We start from the raw sequence: 14893 nt of genomic DNA, 5'->3' as shown, positions 1-14893 counted from the left end.
GCTTTTTGCTTTCTTTTCTTTTCCATACCTTTGTATTTGTGCTGCTTGGCACATTTGCTGTGAATAGAAGTCTTTTTTCGTTTAAGTATTGTGCAAGTTTTTTCTCTTTGCGTACTTTTCATTTAAGTATTTATGCAAGTTTTTCTCTTTGCGTCGAATTATGCAAGGCTTCAAGTGTATTTTTCCCCGAGAGCATTTGGGTTCCGGGCAAAAGTTCTTCCGGAATCAACCCTTTACCATGAGGATTTCATAAGAGAGGGCCCTCTTATGTTTACGGTGCTCTTGAAGAGGACATCTCCTGTTCATTATGGCACTAGCATTTGAAGTACTTGTTTAACTTTCAAATGATAAAATTAATTCATCGATAGGACAAGAAACAAGATAAAAATAAAAGGACCTTACTTTATTCCTTCCATTTTCAAAAGTACATAAGCATTTGTTATGCTAAAAAGCAATTGCCATTACTTGTGGCTAACTTGTTTCTACGGGGCTGGTGTCACAACCCAAAACCAACATGTCATGATGACGCCTATCATGGTACTAGGCAAGCCGACTACGTAGATATTTACCACACTCGAAAACTTTGAAAGATATGGAAGCAGTTAAAATTAAGGAAAACCTTTTAAAAATAGAGTAAGAAATCATAATTCCATACAAAATCTCTACCAAAACTGAGGCATCATCGAATACATGAGCATCTACATAAAAACACAGTCTAATACACCGTCTAAGAAATAATAACTGAAACATAAAATGGAAGATAAGGAGGGAGAGTCAAGGTCTACGAATGCCAAGCAGCTACCTCGGTAGTCTCCGAAAATCCGAACTCCACAACTCAGCAACCGCCGTGACCGGAAGCATCTGGATCTGCACACGAGGTGCAGGGTGTAGCGTGAGTACAACCAACTCAATAAGTAACAAATCTAACCTTTGGACTGAAAGGTAGTGACGAACTCAGCAGGTACAGTTCTATATAGAAATAACAATACAGAAATGTAGGCATGCTTTCAAGTTCGACTGGTAAAACTCAATTCAAGTAAAATAGATCAAATTCTAAATGATATGAGGAGTATGACCTCTCTATATCTACATGCCAATGCACATGATGTATGTGATGCACCACTCTGAAAACCTCGTGTACTCACACTCTCGGAATATTCAGTCACTCAATATTGTATATGTCCAATCCAACCCAGGGAAGATCCATCCCATATATATATATATATATATATATATATATATATATATATATATATAGACAGTTAGTCACTCAGTACTGCATAAGGCCAATGCAGCCCACGGGAAGATCCAACCCCAAATTTAAATAATTCGGACAAGATCCATGTCCAGGGAAGATCCGTCCCTCAATATAATCAATTGCGCTCACTAGGGGGTATGTAGAGACTCCAGATGGGCTCCTTCAGCCCAAGCGCTATAATAAGCCAGCTCCATGCATAAATCAATAAACATATTGCAGCGTGCAGCCCATAACTGTCACTCTCATTCAGGCCCTCGGCCTCACTCAGTCATCAATCTCTCCAGTCTCTCTCTCTCTCTCGGGCTCATAGTGTCGTGAAATTAGCCGAAAATGATGATATGACATAGCAATAAATAACAACAGAGACTGAGATATGATATGCAATGAATAAATATGACTGAGTACGAAATTTCAATGTAATCAATAAGTCAACAGCAAGGAAACGAGCTTATGGATCTCAACAGTACCAGTAATAGCCTAAACATGATTTCTAGCATGATTGGCAACTCAATTACTTATCACATGACGAAAACACGTATATCAACAAGATAAATCCACTATACAGTTCCATGAAATCGACTAGGTCATAGTTCTTATGGTGCACGCCCACACACCCGTTACTTGGCATGTGCGTCACCATAACACCAATCATATAACACATAATTTGGGGTTTCGAACCCTCAGAGCCAAGTTTAGAAGTGTTACTTACCTCAATCTGAGCAAATCTCTACTCCAACACACCCTTTCCTCGCGAAATGGCCTCAGAATACCTCGAATCTAGCCATAAAATATTCGATATAATCAACACGGGCTAAAGGAATCATTTTCAGAAGAAAAATACTAAGTTATTAATCATAAGTCAAAAATCGACTCAAAAGCCGACCCCCGAGCCCACATCTCAAAATCCGCTAAAAGTTACAAAACCTGAAAGCGCATTCATCCACGAGTCCAACCATACTAAAATTACCAAAATATGACACCAAATCGTCACCCAAATCCCTAAATTCAACTCTCCAAATCCCTAACCTCAAACTCCCAAATTCCACCTTGAATACACATAAACTATATGGGAAATTCAATGTGGAAGCAAGATTATTGATAAAAATGAGCACAAGGGACTAACCTTAAGAAACAAGAAAATCCTCTTAAGAATCGCCCGAACCCGAGCTTGAAATGTTTAAAATGAAGCAAAATCGCGAACCATTAGATTTAAGTGTTATGTCTAGCACTTCCGCTTCTGCGGAAACTTAAATGCATGTGCAGCATCGCAGAAGCAACATTCCACTGCTTCTACGGTGAACCACTGGAGCTGGGCCTCCGCTTCTGTGGCCCTCGCCCTCGCATCTGTGCAATCGCAGGTGCGGATTTCCCATCGCACATGCGCACCTTCCGCTTATGTGCCCATCACGCTGCACATGCGGCCACGCAGGTGCGGAAAACTCCTCGCACCTGCGACCACAGTCCTCCCCAATCTTGGCCGCATCTGTGCTCCTCAGCTCGTAGATCAAAGCTCCGCAGGTGAGATTACACCAGCAGAGTCCCTGCTTCAGCCATACACCAAGTTCCATTTTCGATCCGTTAACCATCCAAAAATCAACCCGAGGCCCCCGAGACCTCAACCAATCATACCAACAAGTATTAAAACACGATACGAACTTAGTCGAGCCCTCAAATCACCTCAAACAACATCAAAAACACGAATTGCACCACCCCAATTCAAGCCTATTGAAACTAAGGAAATTTCAACTTCTACAAACGATGCTGAAATTTCAACTTCTACATTACGGACCTACTCCAACTTTCAGGATCGGAATCCGACCCTGATATCAAAAAGTCCACTCCCGGTCAAACTTTTCAAAAATCTAATTTTCTCCATTTCAAGCCTAATTCCATTACGAACCTCCAAACCACAATCCGGACATGCTCCTAAGTCCAAAATCATCCAACAGAGCTAACAGAACCATCGAAACTCCAATCCGTTATCGTCTACACCTAAGTCCACATCCGGTCAACCTTTTTAATTTAAATTTTCATCCTTGCGACTAAGTGTCTCAGTTCATTTCGAAACCTCACCGGACTCGAACTGACTACCTAACAAGTCACATAACAGCTATAAAGTACAAAATGAGCAGTAAATGGGGGAACATGGCTACAACTCTCAAAACGACCGGCCGAGTCGTTACATCATCCCCCTCTTAAATAAACGTTTGTCCTCGAACAGGTCTAGAAACGTACTTGGAGTCTCAAATAGGTATGGATATCTGCTCTACATCTCCCGCTCGGTCTCCCAAGTAGCCTCCTCGACTGGCTGACCCCTCTACTGCACCTTTACTGAAGCTATGTGCTTTGACCTCAACTTTCGAACCTGCCGATCCAAAATGGCCACCGGCTCCACATCATAAGTCAAATCACCATCCAACTGAACCGTGCTGAAATCCAAAACATGAGACGGATCGCCGAGATACTTTCGGAGCATAGAAACATGAAATACTGGATGCACACTCGACAAACTAGGTGGCAAGGCAAGTATGTAAGCCACCTCTGCAATCCTCTGGAGTACCTCAAAAGGCCCAATATACCGATGGCTCAACTTGCCCTTTTCCCGAACCTCATAACACCCTTCATGGGTGAAACCTTAAGCAGTACCTTATCCCCAACCATGTAAGCAACATCACGAAACTTCCTATCGGTGTAACTCTTCTATCTGGACGGCACCGTGCGAAGCCGATCCTGAATCAATTTAACCTTATCCAAAGCATCCTGTACCAAGTCAGTACCCAATAGCCTAGGCTCACCTGGCTCAATCCAGCCTACCAGAGATCTGCACCGTCTCCCATACAAAGCCTCATACAGAGCCATCTGAATGCTCGACTGGTAACTATTGTAGTAGGCAAACTCTGCGAGCAGCAGAAACTGATCCCATAAACCCACGAAATCAATGACACAAGCGCGTAGCATATCCTTCAATATCTGAATAGTGCGCTCGGATTGTCCATCCGTCTGAGGGTGAAATGTTGCACTCAACTCAACCTGGGTGCCCTCGCTGCACGACTCTCCAAAACTGTGATGTAAATTGCATGCCTCGATCTGAAATGATGGACACTTGCACACCGTGAAGGTGAATGATCTCACGGATGTAAATCTCAGCCAACTGCTATGAAGAATAAGTAGTCCCAACTAGAATGAAGTGCGCATACATGGTCAGCCTATCCAGAATCACCCAAATAGCATCGAACTTCCTCGAAGTCCGCGGGAGCCCAACTATAAAATCCATGGTGATCCGCTCCCATTTCCACTACGGAATCTCTAATCTCTGAAGCAATCCACCCGATCTCTGATGCTTATAATTTACCTGCCGATAGTTTAGGCACTGAGCTACAAACCCCACTATATCCTTCTTCATCCTCCTCTACCAATAATGTTGCCTCAAATCCTGGTACATCTTCCCGGCACCCGGATGAATAGAATACCGTAAACTGTGGGCCTCCTCAAGAATCAACTCACGTAGCCTATCAATATTAGGCACACAAATCCGACTGTGCATCCTCAACACCCTATAATCCCCAATAGTAACATCTCTGGCATCACCGTGCTGAACCGTATCCTTAAGGACAAGCAAATGGGTATCATCATATTGTCGCTCTCTGATGCGATCATACAAGGAAGACCGAGAAACCATACAAGCTAGAACCCGACTGAGCTCTGAGATATCTAATCTCACGAACTGGTTGGCCAAGGCCTGAACATCAACTGCAAGTGGTCTCTCACCAACAAGAATGAATGCAAAGCTACCCAAACTCACTGCCTTCCTACTCAAGGCATCGGCCACCATATTGGCCTTCCCGGGATGATACAGAATAGTGATATCATAGTCCTTTAGCAGCTCCAACCATCTCTGCTGCCTCAAATTTAGATCCTTTTATTTGAACAAGTGTTGGAGACTCCGATGATCTGTAAATACCTCACAAGACACACCGTAGAGATAGTGCCTCCAAATCTTTAATGCATGAACGATGACAGTCAACTCAAAATCATGGAGAAGGTAGTTCTTCTCATGGTGCTTCAACTGTCGCGAAGCATAAGCAATCACTCTACCCTCCTGCATCAAGACACACCCAATATCGATCTGAGAAGCATCACAGTACATTATATAAGAATCAGAAGCTGAACGTAGAACTAGAACTGGGGTTGTGGTCAAGGCATTCTTGAGCTTCTAAAAGCTCTCCTCACACTCATCTGACCATCTGAAAGGAGCACCGTTTTGGGTCAATTTAGTCAAGGGCAATATAATAGACGAGAAACCCTCCACGAAGCGATGATAATAACCGGCCAAGCTGAGAAAGCTCCGAATCTCTATGGCTGAGGACAGTCTGGGCCAAATCTGAACCGGCTCTATCTTCTTCGAATCCACCTGAATCCCCTCACTGGACACCACATGCCCCAAGAATGCCACTGAACTAAGCCAAAACTCACACTTGGAGAACTTGGCATAAAGTTTCTCCTCCCCCAACCGCTGCAACACAACTCTCAAATGCTGGACATGCTCCTCCTGGATACGAGAGTACACCAGGATATCATCAACGAACACTATGACAAATGAGTCAAGATAAGGCTGAAACACATTGTTCATCAGATGCATGAATGTTTATGGGGTGTTGGTTAACCCAAAAGACATCATAAGGAACTCATAACGATCATAACGGGTCCTGAATATTATCTTTAGAATATCCGAGTCCCGAATCTTTAACTGGTGATACACAGATCTCAAATCAATCTTGGAGAACACCCTCGCTCCCCGAAGTTGGTCAAATAGATCATCAATGCGCGACAAAGGATACTTGTTCTTGATTGTAACTTTGTTCAACTGCCAAAAATCGCTGCACATCCACATAGTACCATCCTTTTTCTTCACAAACAGGACAGTGCACTCCAAAGCGACACACTAGGCCTAATAAACCCCTTATCAGGGAGTTCCTGAATCTGCTCTTTCAATTCTTTCAACTCAGCTGGTGCCATATGATACGGATGAATAGAAATAGGTTGAGTGCCCGGCACCAAGTCAATACCAAAGTCAATATCCCTATCGGGCGGCATGCCCAGTAGGTCTACAGGAAACACATTCGGAAAATTTTGCACCACCGGAACAGAATCAATAGGAGGAGTATCAGCACTAACATCCCTCACAAGGGCCAAATAAGATAAACAACCCTTCCCAACCATCCGCTAAGACTTCAAATATGAAATCAGTCTGCTGGGAACATTGTCTAGAGAACCTTTCCACTCAATCCTTGGCAACCCCAGCATCGCCAACGTCACGGTCTTAGCGTGTCAATCTAGAATAGATTGACATGGAGACAACCAATCCATACCCAATATCACGTCGAAATCAACCATACTAAGCAATAAGAGATCAACTCTAGTCTTCAATCTCCCAATAGTCACTACACACAACCGATATACACGGTCCACAATAATGGTATCGCCCATTGGCATAGATACATGAACAAATGAAACTAAGGACTCACGGGGCATATATAGATAATGAACAAAATACAATGATACATACGAATAAGTGGAACCAGGGTCAAACAATACAGAGGCATCCCTGTGGCATATTGAGACGATACATGTGATCACTGCATCTGAAGAAACAACATCTGGTCTGGTAGGAATAGCATAGAATCGGGCATGACCTCCACCTGATCGGCCTGCCCCTCTTGGGCGACCCCTAGCTGACTAAGCCCCACCCCGAGCTAGCTGGGCGGGTGGTGAAGTAATTGGTGCTGAACTCGTAGTCTGACTCTTCTGTTGGACTGGACCTCCCGAAAGGCGGGGACAATGTCTCTTTATGTGACCCAACTCTCCACACTCAAAATAACCCATCCCTATAAATGGCGGTAAGTACTGAGGTGGACCCCGAGATCCAGAGTAATAATCAGAAGGACCTGGTACAGATGAACCCTGAGTTGATGGTGCACGAGACGAACTCTGAGCTGGAAGGGCACTGAGAGATGACTGACCCTGATGAGTATTGTATGAACCATGGCTGGATAATGCACCATGGTGAACTGGACGAGCCGTTCGGGTGTGCCTATAAGGACATCCCCTGCCGTGGTAAAACTGACCCCTAGAAGGAGCACCGCTGAAACCACCAAAGCTACGAGACCTCTTGGCCTCTCTCTCTCCACGCTCCTGACTGCGGACCATCTCTATCTGCCGAGCAGCATCGACCACCTCATTGAAGGTTGCTCCAGATACCCTCTCCCTAGTCATAAGCAACCACAACTGATACGTGAGGCCATCAATGAACCTCCTAATCCTCTCCCTATTAGTGGAAACCAACCAAACATCGTGACGAGCCAACTCCGAAAACCTTATCTCGTACTGGGTCACAGATATGCCATCCTGATGAAGCTGCTCAAACTGTCTGCGCAGCTCCTCCCTGCGAGACTGTGGCACGAACTTCTCCAAAAAGAGAACGGAGAACTCACGCCATGTAAGTGGTGCTCCACCGACTGGCCTGCGCCTCTCATAGCCCTTCCACCATCTGAAAGCAGCCCCAGTAAACTGAAAAGTGGTGAACGAGACCCCACTGGCAACTAAGTACATATACTGTCTAGGGCATGGCAAAATTATTTTCATTATGATGTTCTTAAACTATATCTATGTATATCTTACATACAGTTCTTTTATCTCTGGTTCTAAATTGCTTCAAAGTCTTGTATGAGGTAATTATTTTCTCTATAAGTATGAAGTAGCTGATTAATATCCGGTTCAGACGTTGGCTAGCCTGAAAGAGATAGGTCGCTGTTGCCGAGGTAGGCGTTTAGACCTTGCTAGGTGATCCCGTCGCTAAGATGACTTTAGAGAAAAAGATGTAAAACCAAGAAGACCTTACTGAGAAGCCATTAGATTTAAGAGATTAAGGTACTGTATTCTGATATGCATATTTACTATTTACTTATACGTATTAAATAGTTATTTTAGCTCTATAAGCCCCTAAGACAGTATTTTCATATCATGAATTCAAACCAGCATGTTTTGAATAATGTTAATTTATCTTCTGCAGCAACTAAGATTGCTAAATTAGAAACTGATTTACAAAATTGAAATATCCCCAATGAACCTTTTAAAAAGATTTATGAATTAGAAAATTTCAGTTTCATTAAGAAGCATAATATTAAGACCTGTGAGTCCACTATTGCTATTAATAATTCTTTAGAAATTATTAAACTACTTTCTGAGCAAGATCTGAATAGATATAAATGTCAATTCAATTACTTGCATATTGGTTTTACTTATTTCGACTGCCCACTTGACCAGCCTACCTGAAAGTTTAGGTTTATGAAGAATATTCCGCAGGGGAAAAGTGCTAACCACGGCTATCGGATGACATTGGAAATAAGGCCTAAGCTTTCGAGCAGCGACTACGAGATCTAAGGCCAGTTTTTCCAAATGTGGGTAGCGTGTTTCTGCTCCCGTTAAAACTTTACTAACATAATATATAGGAGATTATGTACCTTCGTCCTCACGGACTAAAAAGACACTTACCTCTACCTCTAAGACTGCTAAGTAGATCAGCAGTTGTTCGCCTTCCTCCGATTTTGACAGTAATAGAGGACTCGACAAATACCTTTACAAATCCTTCAAAGCATGCTGACATTCCGGAGTCCACTTGAAGTTGTTCTTCTTTTTAAGGAGTGAAAAGAAATGATGGCATTTTTCCGATGACCGGGAAATGAATCTACTTAAAGCGGCCAGTCTTCCTCGTAACCTTTGAACCTCTTTCACGCTAGATAGTTGGGCTGGGATGTCTTCGATAGCTTTAATTTTATCGGGGTTGACCTCGATCCCCATTTGCGACACCAGGAATCCCAAGAGTTACCTCTTCTTTGACGAATTTGATTCTGACCTCGGCAATAGGACGCTTTTTCTGCCTTATCGGAGGGATGTTGGGGTCTAGGATTAATTTGTGTACGACCACTTCTAGAGGGATACCTGTCATATCCGCATGCAACCACACAAAAAAGTCAACATTAAACTTAAGAAATGCGATAAATCTAGACCTGAGCTCGGGGTTTAGCCCTGTCCCCAAGTAGAACTTCCTCTCCAAGAACTTTTCGAATAATGTGACCTGCTCAATTTCTTCTGCTATGGATTTTGTTGCGTCCATTTCTTCTTGTACCTGGAAATATCAGGTACCTGATATAATTCCGATGACTCCTCCCCTTGGTTGACTTCGTTTAGCACGGGAGCAGGTGTCAGTTCCTGTAATTGCCATACTGCTTGCTCCTTCCCTTTGCTACTAGAAACTGAGATTGCATTCGTCTCCCTTATTGCCGGTTGTCCACCTTTTATTTGTTTAATCCCGTCAGAAGTTGGGAATTTCAGCAAGTGATGATACGTTGATAGCACAACCTTCATCTCGTGCAACCATGGTCTCCCCAAGATAATATTATAGCCCATATAGCCATCAACTACCTCGAAAAGGGTCATCTTCATCACCCCCTAGGCATTCTTGGGCAGTAGGATATCTCATCGGGTTGTCACGCTTAGTAGGTTGAAACCGGTGAGGAGTTTTGTGTCCAGAATGATACTTTCGGTGAACTTGGCTTGCTCCAGCACCCTCCACTGAATTATATTGGACAAACTTCCCAAACCTACCAAAACACGTTTAATTTTAAAATCTAAGATATTTAAGAAATTACCAATGCATCGTTATGTGGTAGCAGTAATCCGTATGCGTCTTCCTCCATGAAAGTAATGTCGTCCTCAGCGACTTTTTGAAGTCTCTTACTGTGGGTTACTAACACCTTCGTCTTTTTTGTCGCCGAAAATGTCACGCCATTAATCTCGTTCCTCCCGAAAATCATATTGATCGTCAAACGTGGAGGATCCTTCTCCTGCTTTCGAAGGTTCCGCGTTATCACGATTATGGCCGTAATTGTTTTTAGCCCGATCACTCAAGAATTCTCTGAGATGGCCATTTTTCAGCAATGTCGCCACCTTTTCGCGCAGATGTCGACAGTCCTCTGTTCGGTGGCCATTGGTCCCATGGTATTTGCATCATAAGTTAGGATCCCTCTGGCTGGGATTGAATCTCATCGGCTTTGGGAATCGTGCTTACTTAATGTTCCTCATAGGCGATACTAGCTACACTACGCTGACGTTGGAGTTGAAGTTGTATTCGGAAAGCCTCAGGTAGGAGGAGTCCCGGGAACCCGACATCTCCTTGTCATGCATTGTTGTATTATTCCGGCCGTGATCAGCTCTCCTTTCGGTTGTGAATCTATCCGCCGACCAAAAACCTCTACCACGTCCTTCGACCCTTTTATAGAGCAAAATCGACCTCTTGAAGACCGTCGATCTGTGTCAAAATCATCTTTTGACTTCTCTTTATTCTTCTCCCGGTCTCGACCATTGGTTGATGTCGGGAAACCAAGCTGATCATCTTCGATTCTTATCTTTGACTTGTACTGGTTGTGAACATCTACCCATGTTGTTACTTAAAACTCGAGCAGACTTTTTTTCAATTTTCGGGAAGCGTCGGAACTTCTCGAATCCAGACCTTTAGTGAATGCTTTAACTGCCCATTCATTTGGCACGGCCGGTAGCAGCATCCTTTCCTTCTAGAATCTGGTCACAAACTCCCGCAACAATTTAGACTCTCCTTGTGCAATCCTAAATATGTCAGCCTTTCGGGCTTATACCTTTCTGGTCCCGGTATGGGCCTTGATGAAAGAATCCGCAAGCATCTCGAAGGAATCTATTGAGTGCTCGAGCAAGAGTGAATACCATGTCAGGGCCCCTTTCGTGAGGGCCTCCTCGAATTTCTTCAGCAAGACTGACTCAATCTCGTGTGGAGATAAATTGTTTCCCTTCACTGTCGTTGTATAGGTGGTGATGCGATCCTGAGGATCTGAAGTCCCATCATACTTCGACACGTCTGGCATTTTGAACTGCTTCGAGATCAACTCAGGTGCAGCGCTTGGTTTGAATGATAATTGGGTGTACTTCTTTGAGTCCAGTCTTTTCAACACTGGTGGTACGCCCGGAAATTGATCCATTCGGGCATTTATTTCCTTCATAAACCGCATGAGTTTGATTTTAAAAGGATCATTCTCACTGTTGTTACAGAATCCGCTACCATTCCCCCCGGCCCTATCGAAGCCGACTTCGCCCCTCGGGGTGTTATTGTCGACCCTCTGCGTTGTTTGATTTGCAGGAGCACCGGGAGGGACTGGACCTCATCCATTCGTGTTGTTGGAAGCACCCGAAAGCTCCTACTTTAACTCCGTCATGACTTGATCCTGTCGTGAGAGGTGGCCCATAATGGCTTTTTGTTGCTCTCTCAGGATCCTTACTGTTTAAATGACGTGTTCGTCTTCTGGATCATTAAGAGTTTCCTCTCGAACATGTCGCGGATATTGCTCGTCGTGGCCCTGTGTGGCCTCATCCCCCTCGGTGCGGGTATCACTGATTGAATCTTCGTGCTGAGGATGATTTCTATGGGCCTCAACATTGTGTGCGATGCGGACATCGTTATCTGCCATTTTCTATGATTTTTGCTAAGAACAAAGAATCAAATAGGTTAGTAATAGATTGAAGGATCAACTCAATTACACAATTGTCTAAGCCCCACGGTGGGCGCTAAACTGTTTAACCGTAAAATTGTACAATTGAATTTATACGTGGTTTATAGACAAGTGAATCAATTTAATCCCAAAATGATAAATAAATTAAACAAGAATCTAAGACTTAGCGTTGAAATCGAGATAAGGCAGCAGAAATCTGGGTTCTGGGAGCGGAGCTTCCGAAGGTAGTAATAACAATATTAATAAACAAGAAGATAAAATATTATTGAGCTTTTGAATAAAGTATATTATGAGCTTGTCAGAAAATTCGTCCTCTTACAATGGTTGTTAAGCTCTCTATTTATAATGGCGCCTAGGGAACAAGGTCCTAGGATCAAGTCCTTCTTAAATGGCAATTATGAGGGCCATTGAAGAATGTGTAACGGTAGACAGTGAATGTCATATTCTCTATAACAGACTATGTACTTAATGTTATAGAATATTCTCCATTAAATGCTACCGGGTGGCAAGCATTTATTTCGCCTTCACGAGTACCACTCCCTTCGGGAATAAACGAGATCGCTGCCTTCAAACTTGGTTGCTTTCTGTCTTCGGCTCCACGTGTCGCTTTATCGTGTGAGCATTTAATATGAACATCTTTTTTCCTATACAGATACAACTTTTATCGATTGTATATAGGGGTGTATACAAAGGACACACCATGTTTTGACTGTATTTGTTCGGACAACTATGACGAAATACAGAAATACAGAAAAATAAAATATTCTTGTTAAGAGTCGAATTCAAGACCTCCGCTAACTAAGTGAGCGCTCTAACCAACTAAGCTACGAGAGCTTGTTGCTCTCTTTTTTCTGTTTCAAAATAATTAATCTCTTATTTTATGGATTTGATATAAAATTAAAATATAGCTACGAATGGTAAGTTTGCTGAAAGTATAGCTATAATGGTAAATATAGTGTAAATATTTGATGTGTGGCATAATTTTTCCGAATTAATATGTGTGAGTTAAATCAAAATTTGTAGTGTTACTTTCTCCAAATGATAAGCTCGTTTCCATTGGGTCTGAACTTGGGCTGGCCTATTTAAAATTCAATTTTGTTTCCAAATCTTATTGCAAAGTCCACTAATGTATCTGAACTCTTCGTTTTCTTATTTTCATTCTTTCAACCATCATTTTGGGCTTTGAGTTCATGAAACTGGGCCGTTAGAAACACCAATTAACACCATATACAATTAAAATATTTATTTTATTTAGTATACATCTTTTATAAATTTATTTAAACATATAAACCTACTGTATTCTAAAATATAATACTGTATATTTTAAATTAGAATATGGTGGTATATTTGGTTTGGATATTGTATTTCAATAGAATATTGTAGTATATTTGATTTGAATACTGCATTTCAAATTAGAAAATTATGGAATGTTTGGTTTGATTACTGCATTCCAAATTAGAATATTATAATATATATTTAGTTTGAATATTGTCTTCCAAATTAGAATATTGTAATGTGTTTAGTTTGAATACTATATTCCAAATTAGAATATTGTGGTATATTTACTTAGAATATTGATTTTTAAATTAGAATATTATGGTATGTTTGGTTTAAATATTATATTCTTTATTAGAATAATGTAGTCTTTGATTTGGATATTTTATTTTAAGTTAAAATATTATGGTATATTCAGTTTAAATAGTGTATTTAAAATTAAAATATTGGTGTATGTTTAGTTTGGATATTATATGTTACTATTCATTAGAATATTATGGTATGTTTGATTTAGATTGTATTTCAAATTAGAATATTATGGTATACTTCAGAATATGAGGAAAGATTTGAAGATACATAGTATAATACTTTTGAGATATTTAATGTAATTTTAAAACTTAGATATATCATGAAAGTGAGTTTTACAAATGGGTATACTAGGAAACTTCCAAGTTAAAGAAAAGAGCCTGCATCTATCTACTTAAGGTAGAACGCGAATATTTCGTTAACTTTGACAATATATTAGGGTATAAAAGTGAATTGAGTTATTATGTTTGGGATGTAAGAAGACATTTATGGCCATTTGTGTAAAAATCCCCTTTTTCATCAACTAATAATTCTTCTTTTTTTACGGAGAGATTTAGCAATTCAAATATCCATCCGACTTTGAATTTACTTTGTAAAATCCAAGCAACTTTCAAAAGTCAGCATCATTGGATGAATAACTCTACGAAAGATGATAACATCAAGACGAATACACTTTGATTTTGATAAATACATCACGGAAAAGTTGATCCCATAAAAAAGAAACACTTTGAGTTTGATAAATACAGGGCTTTAAACGGATGACCAAATGACCTTATTTTTAATCTAATCGACTCTATAACTTAGTGGTTCACTAGATCTAATGCTTTTATATCCTCATAACCTAAGATATTAATTCCTATTCAAATCTTAAAACTTGTCCTTGCTGAAAAACCGTTAGTACTATCACTATGGGTGAGTTTGAGTTAACTCTATACACTTTTTACGAATGGAAAAAATATGACCTCATTTATTTAAATGACACATTTATATTGTGAATCCTCCTCTGAGACAAAACAATAGAAAAGTGAGATTCTCATGGGGCATTTTTTCGAAATTAGCCTGTGGTGTCCAATAAAATTTGAAGCTCTAATACCTTGTTTAGTTGTTTATCCCATTTAACTGGAATATTTTTTTAAATCTTATTTCTTTTACAAGACTTTTTCTCACCACTTCTCAATATGGTAAATCGGTTAGCCACACAAGAGGAGCAACTGAGATTTTACTATAAGACAAGCAAATAACTTCTTAAAATTTTACTAATACATTATATTCTCAAGATTTTACTATAAGACAAGAAAATAACTTCTTAAATTACTAATACATTCTCACATGGGGTTTTCTTTTTTTCTTTTTTTTTTTTGGTTGAAGGAAAAATATTATTAATCTACAAAATCCCAAATACAAACGATATTGTTTCTCTACATCTCATACTCCCATCTAAGGAGCATTCCTACCTACT

The 14893-nt window shown here is 40.9% G+C and overlaps 1 protein-coding gene across 1 annotated transcript; it reads right to left on the bottom strand.

Annotated features, from left to right (window-relative positions):
* Positions 1-6994: 6994 nt before the first annotated feature.
* LOC138904508 (uncharacterized) lies at positions 6995-9682 on the bottom strand. Its single transcript, XM_070193011.1, has 2 exons — positions 9444-9682; positions 6995-7805 (listed from the first exon to the last, which is right to left on the bottom strand). Exons 1-2 carry the CDS (start codon positions 9680-9682, stop codon positions 6995-6997), a joined length of 1050 nt encoding a protein of 349 aa, XP_070049112.1.
* Between the last annotated feature and the right edge of the window lie 5211 nt (positions 9683-14893).

The sequence above is a fragment of the Nicotiana tomentosiformis genome, chromosome 1 (genome assembly GCF_000390325.3).
Source record: "Nicotiana tomentosiformis chromosome 1, ASM39032v3, whole genome shotgun sequence".
Taxonomy (NCBI): Eukaryota; Viridiplantae; Streptophyta; class Magnoliopsida; order Solanales; family Solanaceae; genus Nicotiana; species Nicotiana tomentosiformis.
Note: the sequence above shows the minus strand (reverse complement) of the source record. Positions and strands in the feature narration are given on the sequence as shown.

Coding starts and splice junctions, on each gene's coding strand:
- LOC138904508 (XM_070193011.1), bottom strand. CDS start 9,682: ATGAAGGTTGTGCTATCAACGTATCATCACTTGCTGAAATTCCCAACT. Junction 7,806..9,443: donor CAGGTACCTGATATTTCCAG/GTACAAGAAGAA, acceptor GGCTGCTTTCAG/ATGGTGGAAGGGCTATGAGA.